The sequence below is a fragment of the Ambystoma mexicanum genome, chromosome 3p, assembly GCF_040938575.1.
Source record: "Ambystoma mexicanum isolate Mex_15411 chromosome 3p, UKY_AmexF1_1, whole genome shotgun sequence".
NCBI classification, from domain to species: domain Eukaryota; kingdom Metazoa; phylum Chordata; class Amphibia; order Caudata; family Ambystomatidae; genus Ambystoma; species Ambystoma mexicanum.
The window spans coordinates 51,636,112-51,646,484 of record NC_090925.1 but is presented as its reverse complement, the minus strand read 5'-3'; the positions used below and the strand labels follow the sequence as shown (position 1 = coordinate 51,646,484).

General features: G+C 43.5%; 1 protein-coding gene across 1 annotated transcript; it reads right to left on the bottom strand.

Annotated features, from left to right (window-relative positions):
- Positions 1–7,031: 7,031 nt before the first annotated feature.
- LOC138579720 (olfactory receptor 5V1-like) lies at positions 7,032–7,973 on the bottom strand. The gene has a single exon (XM_069649958.1). The coding sequence runs from the start codon at positions 7,971–7,973 to the stop codon at positions 7,032–7,034; it is 942 nt and encodes a 313-aa protein (XP_069506059.1).
- Positions 7,974–10,373: the final 2,400 nt, after the last annotated feature.

The window sequence follows — 10,373 nt, the reverse complement described above, 5'->3', positions numbered from 1 at the left end:
TCATTGTTCATTAAACACCCTTGAACTGTGATCACTTGTCTGTCTTACTTGTTGCCACCATGAGTTCCTCACAGCTCTCTAACGTTCTTAAGGTATCGTTCTGGGATCTTTCAGATCTCCCTAAGAACGATGTCCTTCATCTTGGTATACTATAGATGGACCATTCCTCCAAAGTGAACTGAATAATAACATCAGTTTCAACCATCAGTAGACTGCCCATAAGGTCTGCAGCCCACAACTCCTCTTCCACCTCCTGGAGGTGGAATACTAGCTCTAGTTTTTTGAACCAGTTGAACATATCTCTCCCCTCCCCATAAGGTTACACCAAGTCCTTGGGGAGGTGGTGCCTAAGCTTTCCTTGGGAGCCACCACTGGAGGTAATCCCCTCCATGCTAAAAGTTCTGTGTTCTGTTCCAGCTGATTCTTCAGCTCCTGTCTGCAGAGCCCCAGCTTTACCAGATGCCACAGTAGTTCCCTTCCATCCCTCAGCCGTATCTGCCAATTGTTTCTGCCTCTTGCACAACTGTTTCTGTTCCTCCAAGACCAACCTTATGATATGATATGATGTGGTATTTGTAACGCGCCTATACACAAGTGTTTCAAGGCGCGACGAGGCAGGGAGGGAAAAAAAAAAAGGGAAGACAGACAACGATCCTACTAGGCCTGGTGTCATTCAGGAGAAATTCCCTTTTACTTTGGCCCCCTCCAGTGTGACTTACTTGTTTCAAGCCTTGGATTTCAAAGAAGTTTGGGATTTGGTTAGGGCCTGAGACTGGTGAGACTTCTGGAAGATGATACTTCCCTGTCTCAGGGCGAAATCTTGGGAGGCACCATCACTGTCTACTTCCTGATTCTCTTCCACGCCACCAAGAGAGATCGGTAACTGAGGGTGGGCTCAGTATCGCCTCTTGCCTCCAGGTATCCTCTACCCCCCTAGCTTGCTCAAAAGCTTGGATGATTTTGAGCAGTTCCATTTTCCTAACCTTATTGCTGCATGGGAGTAGACTTGCTTGGCATAACTCATGAAGATCATTTACTGAGAAGATGGAGTTAGAGCTCATGTCAAGTACCATTGTAGCAATAAAAAAAATACTTGTCAGTGAATCTAATGTTAACTGCATACTTTTAATTTGACTGACTAAGCTGTAGATACACTCTGTCTCAAGTCCCAAACGCTGCCACCAGTGTGACAAAATGACTTCTGTTCGGCAGGAGTATAGGTGGGAGTAGTGAATGAACCACCTACTCAGCCCTCACATGTCTACAAACCAACAGTAATCCCAATCACAAAGGTAAAACAGTCACAGTCAAGAGATATAACTCCTTCATCTTTTGTGGCAACATGGGCCGAGGGAAGGCTATAGTCACAAAAGGGGTGTGAATGGGATTCAGTAGTGACCCAAACAGCAAAGTGTTATAGCTCAAAATAAAGGGAATGTCCAATCAAGCTCCAATAGAAACACACCATCTGAAAAAAACTAAAAAGAAAAAGTGTACAAAAGCCCACCCCTGTGGACAGAACAGAGAATATAAAAAAGAGAAAATGTAGCACTCTGGCAATTCCCATGACCACATGATGAAAAAGGTGCTCAAGCGACCTAACCAGTCTCTAATGACCAAAATAAATCAAGGGGGTCGTTATGGTGCAATAATACCCTCTTGGCAGTTCAGCTACAACAAACCAAGCTTTTTGATGCTATTCTTGCAGTTCAAGGCTATACCAGTGTGGCAGTTGCAGTGTCATAGGCAGGGTGTTGTGTTGAGCAGGGGGTCGAACAGTGTTTGCTGCAGTTTGAAAGATGGATGGATCCTGAGGGCCACCAGAGCTGGATCGATCATCAGCTCGAAGAGGCTGAGAAGAAGTGCTGCTCTGCTTCATTGGTTCAATAAAGCGCTTGAGGAGCTACGGATTGTGAGGGCCACCAGGCTTTGTTCGGCAGTTGAGAAGATGGCAAAGGTGCTTGCGACTGGATCAACAGTTTTAGTTTGAGCAATTTGATGCGGTGTCCGATGGTCTGGGCTCAAGGGTCTATCACGGTCACTTCGACTAGCGATGATGATTGGCAGTAAAGATGCTGGTTGGGCGAGCAGCGGTTTGAGGCAACAGTTCCAAAAAAGAGCATGTAGTCCAAGCTGAGGCAACGACACGCATGATGCGGTGGCAAATAGGTTTGAATGTGCAGTTCGAGTTCGTAGAGCTTGATGAGTGCCAAATATATCAATGGGGTCCTGCTCAATTGTGATGGAGTGAATCCGATTCAACAACTGTTCGACTGGTTCAATGCAAGGAAACACAGGGCTCTTGCCTGTCTTGGCTGTCAACATGCTGTGAGTCATCCTTTGAGGTCTCAGGGACAAGTTCAGTCCTTGTTCCCACGTTCCAAGCAAAGGTCGCTGGTGCACGTCCTTGACTATGTTGAGGTCCTGGCACCCGTGTGACTGTCATAGATGCAGGCCTTGTGCCAGCAGCAGGTTCACCTCCAGTGTGCCCTGGGGATGGGTATGGAACAGATCGCAAATCTGCCTTGGACACTCAGTCCTTAACCTCACTGGTGTAGGGCTCTGTGAAGTAAACTCTCCTAACAGAGGTCCAACAAAATTCTTCTTAGGTGTTCGTTCCAAAGTTAATCTGAGAAGTGGTGGGAGATCTCTTCTTTTAATTTCAATCCCCCCCCCATGTGATTGTACTAATGCTAACCTGATTTAGGGGGTCCAATCCCTGTTCTTGGAACAAGTGGACTTTGCCTTCTGACATCACACCCACAATGCTTTGTGCTACAGGCAGTGGGGGCGCAGGAAGTAAAGATAGAGAGAAACAAGATGGTGTAACCCTCCTCTAACTGAAATAGCTCCCTCTGACTACACCAAGCCCAGCCTTTTCCTTCCCAATAGGATCAAAGGGTGCAGCACTGTGGTTTTAGGCTATTCCTTTTGTCAGTGGGTGTGCCCTTTGATTTCTGTACCCAGGACTACTTCCTGTGGAGTGGCTGTCATTCCGGTGAGTGTGTTACCTACCCTTGCAAAATAACAAAGAGAGGCAACCTCAAAGGCTGCAGACTTGCTGAGTGCGGGATGTCAGCCTGTTTCAAGGAAATGCACATAATACATTCACAGTTGACCTCAGCTTAGCTCACAGGGCTGGCAATAATTATCAGAAATATCATCCACCTTACCCTAACATAGATATGGCTTATATTTATAGATTTCTATTCCACTAGGACCATATTTTCTTAATTATGAGTTTTGGTATGGGTGCATGCCGTAAATGCAGTCCCTGTGCTGCAGAGACTTGGCTGTCACTTGGCTGTCACTATTGCTTTGTGCCATTGGTTGAGCTGACGCTGCAGATCAGGTTACTGGTGCAGCTTGGAACTGGTGTACAATATGCTTTTGGCTTGGATCTTATGCAAGGAGAATCTGGTTGGCAGATTACCCTTTCAGAGATTGAATTGCCTGCATCATTTTATTAATTAATACAAAAGCCACAGCTTTTGCGCCATTGCCAGATTGCAATTCCTCACATTCGGGCATTTAACATTTTCCACTTTATCGCTCATTCCTCTCCCATTTGTTTTCTCCATTGTCTGCTTCAATTCTGGCTTATCTGTTATCTCTTTGCATCATTATTAGCTTCCATATTTCCCACCTTGATAATTACAATGAGTCTCCCTATTCAAGGAGGAGAGTTTATTCTGATAGAGTCATCCACTTCTATAGGGTAGGGATAATTCTGATACAAGGTCTCCCTCTTCAAGGGTAAAGGGTTGTTTCTGATACAGAGTCTGCCTCATTAAGGGAATGTTTTTACTCCACACTCTCCCCTTTCAAGTTAGACATTTAAATCCAATAGGGTTTATAAGTCCATGCACAGAGCAGTCCGTGCTCTGTGCACATATATATTTATTTATTTGTCCATTCCTTTTGGCTTTCCCAATTCCCTCATTGTCTTCCTCTTGCGCCCTTCCCCAGCCCTTCTTTTCCCCTCTCCAGCCCACATCCTGACTGATTGGCCGAGGCTACCTCCAGGAAGCACCTTGACAGAGACCTCGTTGGCAAAGTTCTTTCCTCCTTCTTTGCTGTGGCCCAGATCATGCAGACCATCCATCATAGAAGGTAAGGCCTGGCAACCACACAAGCTGTGCCCTGTGCATGGACTTATTTTTATTTTTTTCAAAACATTTCTCATTCTCCTTTTTGGCTTTCCCTGCTTGCTCGTTGCCTTCCTCTTGCTCCTGTGCCCTTCCCCAGCCCCTCTACTCCCCTTTCCAGCCCTCACCCTGCCTTATTGGCCAATGCAGCCTCGAGGAAGCACTCTCAGCTGAGAGCCCCAGGGCAGTCATGCCCGGGCAGCCCTGTCTGGGCAGCTGGTGGAGGGTCGAAGGCAAAGGGCAGCTCCCATAAGCAGTACCCACTGTCTGTTTGCCTGTTCTGCGTTGGCGCTGTACAAAGCCACCTGCTGCTACAGACAGGTAAGGTGGTAGGAATTGGGAGCACTGCCAGTGCTGTGCTTCCCTACGACTACCACTACTTTATTACTGTTTTACTATCATACATTCTTACCAGTGTGTTGAGTCTTGCTGTTCTCCAAATCTAGCCAATGCATTTTGCTTAGAAAAACTTTTGAGAGTAGCCAATGTATTGCACTTAGATGAATTCTTAGGATAGATGATGTACTGCACTTAGATTAATGTTGAGAGTAGCCAATATATTGTAATTAGTTGAATTCTTAGGGTAGCCAATGTACTGCACTTAGGTGAACTTTTGAGAGTAGCCAATGTATTGCCCTTAGATGAATTCTTAGAGTAGCCGATGTATTGCACTTCGATGAATTTTGAAGTTAGCCAATGTATTGCACTTCAATGAATTTTGAGGGTAGCCATTGTATTAAACTTAGATGAACTTTTGATGGAAGCCGATGCATTGCACTTGGATGAATTTTGATAGTAGCCAATGTATTGCACTTAGATGAATTTTGAGAGTAGCCAATGTATTGCACTTCAATGAATTTTGAGGGTAGCCATTGTATTAAACTTAGATGAACTTTTGATGGAAGCCGATGCATTGCACTTGGATGAATATTGATAGTAGCCAATGTATTGCACTTAGATGAATTCTTAAGGTACCCGATGCATTGCAGTTAGCTGAATTTTGAGGGAAGCCAATGTATTGCACTTAGATGAACTTTTGAAGCTAGCCAATGTATTGTACTTGGATTAATAACTAAGATAGCTGATGTATTGAACTTAGATGAACTTTTGAGAGTAGCCAATGTATTGCGCTTAGATGAATTTTGAGAGTAGCCAATGTATTGTACTTAGATTAATTTTTAGGGTAGTCTATGCATTGCACTTAGATGAATTTTGAGGGTAGCCAATGCATTGCACTGAGATGAACTTGTGAGGGTAGCCAATGAATTATACTTAGATGAATTTTTAGGAAAGCCGATGTATTGCACTTAGTTGAACTTTTGAGAGTAGCCAATTTATTGCGCTTACATGAATTTTGAGAGTAGCCAATGCATTATACTTAGATGATTTATTAGGGTAGCCGACATATTGCACTTAGATGAACCTTTGAGGGTAGGCAATGTATCTGCACTTTGATGAAGTAACAAAGAAACCCTAGAGTTACAGGGAGGGGCCTAGAAATCAAGGGTACTGGGCCTCAGTAAACATGTCAATGAATCTGTGTAACCCTACTGGTGTCTCACAGGAAAGTCATAAGTTCACACTATCAAGACTAGTATGAATATCTAATCTGGTATTCTAGCGTCCAGTCTCCTTACATTTGGAGGTCTGTGGACAATCGGTCTGTGACAGGTCACCCACTCAACTTATAGTAGAGAAACTTTAAGGGTGCAACACATGTGGAGGGGAAGGAGCTCCTAAGTATCAATGATGCTCCTGAAAACAGTGTCACAATTTTTTGTTTTATCGCGACCAAGTGTAGGCGCGACTTAATGTTCCTTACTATTACCACGGCCCAAAAAATCAGTCATCAAATGCAAAAAGATCTAGACATAGAAGAAGCAAAATTTAGCATCAATACCGTCACCACGGTTGCCAAAAACGAACTAGCAGAGCTCAACAAACAATTTGAGGAAATTAAATCCGCAACGCTCAACAGAAAGACAAAAAACTCCAAAAGGACATTAAAGACTTCCAATTGGAAATAGTGTTCCCCTACATCTCAGATAACTATATTGCCAACCAGAACCAGGGAGGTACCCCTGGTTCTTCGGCATCAAGGACACAGAGGAATCACTGCAGAGGAGTTACATTCTCTGGATCGAGCAGTGGATCGTCTTCTGACATAATTTACCTATCCACCTCCTCCTTTCTTTCCTTTTTTAGGGGGTGGCGGTTTTGGCAATCCCCAAAAGGGCCATCCACAATGGGTCCCACAGCAACGAGGAGGCAGACTAGGCTCCCGCCCCACGTGTACAGTTCGGTGTGGGTAGCCAGCGCTGGCATCCTCTTACAGCAGTGCATTACTGCATGTTGAGACCTGTGAGTCGGTATGTGTGTCCATTGGAATTAGTCCTTGGTCAGGTGTTGCTGAAAGAGCCATCTTTTGAGGGATTTAAAAAAATTGGGGAATTGTGGGGTCATTCTGAGCCGATACCGGGATCGAGTTCCAGAGGGTGGGTGCATTACTAGAGAATGATTCTTTGTGTGTCCTTTCTTTGCGGATGGGTTGACTTGCTGCATGAGGAGCGTGTGCCTCAAGATATGTGGTGCTTAGCCACAAAGTACTCCAGTGTGCTACTTCTGGCTGCTTTGTAGATTAAACTCAAAGTCATGAACAGTATCCTGACCTGGAGAGAAAGCCAATGTTGTTTGCCTAGAACGGGGTAGATTTTATCAAATTTCAGCACACCTGCAATGAGGCAGGCTGCAGCAGAGTGGACTGTGTTTAGGGGAGCCAAGTGAGCAACCTGGAGCCCCGTCGGGCTGCAACCTAGTTAAACCATCTTGCATGTGAGGCATTTCTACAAGATCAGCCTAACCCCTTGCAATATGTGTGCATGTCTATTTGTGGTTACTTCTATCTGCAAACCTTGCTCTTTGAAGGGCTTTTTTAAACTCTGCATTTTTCATGCTGTAGATGATGGGGTTGAAGAGAGGGGTAATCACAATATACAGCAATGATAATATCTTGTCCTGGTTCTGTGAATACATTGTGGATGGTCTCATGTACATGACCAGGATGGCTGCATAGAACAGGACCACCACTGATAGGTGGGACGCACACGTTGAGAAGGCCTTGCGCCTCCCTTCTGTAGAATTAATTTTTAGGATGGCCGCCAGGATCTTAACGTAAGATGTGACAATTAACAAAAATGTCCCCATAACTAGGAACGTGCCAAGAATATATGTCACAGTTTCAATAGTGTTGGTTTTCGTACAAGAAAGCTTGAGCAGAGCTGTCATGTCACAGAAGAAGTGGTTGATGTGATGAGACTTGCAAAAGGACAGTCCAGATAACAGAACAGTGTGTAGGATTGGCTCCAGGAGACCACATATCCATGATGACACAGCCAACTTTGTGCATGTGCTCTTACTCATAATTACTGTGTAGCGCAGGGGATTGCAAATGGCAATGTACCGGTCATAGCCCATGACTGTGAGGAGGTTAAATTCAGTCGCCAGCATGCAGAGCACACAGTATAATTGCAATATACATTCCACAAGGGAGATAGGAGATCCTTCCCTAATCAGGGAGATCAACATCTTTGGGAAAGTGACAAAGGTTGAGGTGACATCCACCAATGACAAGTTAGAGAGGAAGAAATACATGGGCGTGTGCAGGCTTGTGTTCCAGAATACCACTAATATGATGAGAAGATTTCCGACCAATGTCCCAAGATAGATGAGCAAAAAGGTCCCAAAAAGTAGACTTTTTAGCTGAGGAAGTTCAGAGAATCCCACGATGATGAAGTCTGTGTCATGGGTCTGATTAGTAATTGCCATCTGTAGACTGGGGTTTCCTTGTTGAGATTTACCTTTGCGCTACAAAGAAAGAAGTGGAAATAGATGAATTAATGAAATGTACATTTTATTCCAAATACACCATAAAGGATTAATTAATATCCATCACCACTTGCAAAATTACAGGATGTTGCCTCAGTACTAGCCCTGAACAGCACAATCACGTGATAAAGCAAAGCATGAACAGTCGGTGTAGTTAGTGTGAACTGCGACCAAAATAAAGACAGTCTACGTGCCATATAAGAGAAAAGGAGAAGTATGATACGGATAGAGACGTAATCTCCCTCCATGGAAACACAGAAACCCAAGCATGTGATAGACACCAACCATGGGATAGAAACCTACTCAAAAGAGGCAAGTCAGTAGGCTTGGATTGGGCAGTCAGGAAATCGTCCAATGCCGAATTGAAAAGCAGATGTCATGAAGACTGGCGTTTATCATAACTGTGACTGGCTTCATTACATCAGAAGAGAATTTATTCACCTGAAGAGCCATATGGTAAACTAGATAGGAATAACAGCATTAAATGCACAAAGATTACACAAGAATCCTATAATTTAGGATGCGATGTAGAGAATTCCTGGGGGTAAGGAAACAGAGTGTACAGAGTTATCTCACCCACATATCCCAGTTTGATCTGGGGAATTACTTGGTATGGTTCGATATCCCAAGGAAAAGAGCCATTTTAATGTGCCTAAGGACCCAATTGTTGTTTACAAAAGGATGTGGGACTAACTTTGGGAGACTCTCCCTGGGAAAAATAGATGCCTTTGTGATGGGTTTATAGTAGAGGACACTGTTCAATTCCTCTTGTTTTTTATGGTTCATCGAAATTTGAGGAAGAAATATCTTTTACCAACATTAATAAGATAAGGAGTTAAGTGTTCTCATATATATTAAGTTTGTGTGAGCCGCACTGTTCACTTTGTATTGAGTTTCACACTGAGAATGCTCTAAAAATAAGTCATTATTTATTACAACTGGGTTAACATATATAACACTTTAGTTTTCTTTTATATATGGGTTTATATTAGGAATTTTAATAGCTCCAAGTCATGGTTTTAACTGTATATTTATTGGTATTGGGATTTTAGCATGTGATAAGATTGTTCAGTTTGTTATTTCTTACTGTATTTTATTTATTTATGCTTTTATGGAAATTATGTATTTTCAAAATCAAGACCCATTTCTTTTCTTTTCATTTCTAGAGGAAGATAACTGTGCATACTGACTGACTTACGTGGTTGGCGCAAAGATCAACACACCCTCTGGGCTTCTTGATCCAAAACAGTTGCTAGAGTGGACGGAATTGCATAACAAATACCCTTCACTAGTCCCCTACCATATTGAAGTCGAGTAGCAGATTCAGACCTGGCCATTTATTCACACTTGCCTTCACTAAATTCATGTGGTTCTCAGTTCTTTGCCTTCTCTTACACCTACTAAAGGTATGTGGGCTTCTGAGTGTATTGGCCTTCACGTATACCTAGTAAATGAACATGGGGTTATTAGTGATGTGGCCATACACTTCATGTAGTATGCATGTGGCGTTCTCAGTGATTTGCTGATCTCACATACCTTCAAAATGCACATAGATTTCTCTGTGCTTTGCCCGCCTCCTCTGCCTATGACAATGCAAGATGGATTCTGTGTGCTTGCACATGGGTTAGAGGGCTCCTCCAGTCATCATTTACACCCCATCATGCCCGGAAACTATGTGCCCACAACCCCCCAACAAAGGTCAACCCAACCTTCTGAAGTTCCAATTATAGAATACATTCTACTCTAACCTAAGCGTACTACATCACTTCCTAACAAGCCTGGTCCACTCCTACCTCTTCAAATGCCAGCCATCAACTAGCCTGCGCTTCTACTCATCTGTTGTTATCAGAACCTCATATGGCGAACCTTGCAATGTTTGGCCTGACCACAGCCATGGATATTCAATGGGTTCGAGTTTTGAGCAAACTGCCCCTCTCATGCTTACTTAGAACTATGACAATTTTGAAAAATCCCTGCTGGAATTGGAGCATGCAACCTAGCAACACACACATAAATGCCCACTGTCATTCTGCATGCTCACCTCAAATAGGCTTTCTCGATGTTTGGGCATTAGGACATTACGCATTTTGCGGGCTTCTCTAGATTTCCAAGGAATAACCCTGAAGAACTAATGAACTTAAGAATTGTAAAATATTGGGTCACACAGTAGAATGAGAAAGGAGGAATGGCAATCACTGCTATGAGGACAAGTTACAGAACTTCACAAACATGAGCAGTCTCTTAAGATATCTTGGTTTGGAAGACTGAAAGAGACCATACACATCCCACAGAGGAGAATGGTTCCACATTTCCTGAAATATCCCCCCTCGTTCAAAGGGA

Excerpts from the sequence above, each read along its gene's own strand:
- LOC138579720 (XM_069649958.1), bottom strand. The coding sequence starts at position 7,973 with ATGGCAATTACTAATCAGACCCATGACACAGACTTCATCATCGTGGGA.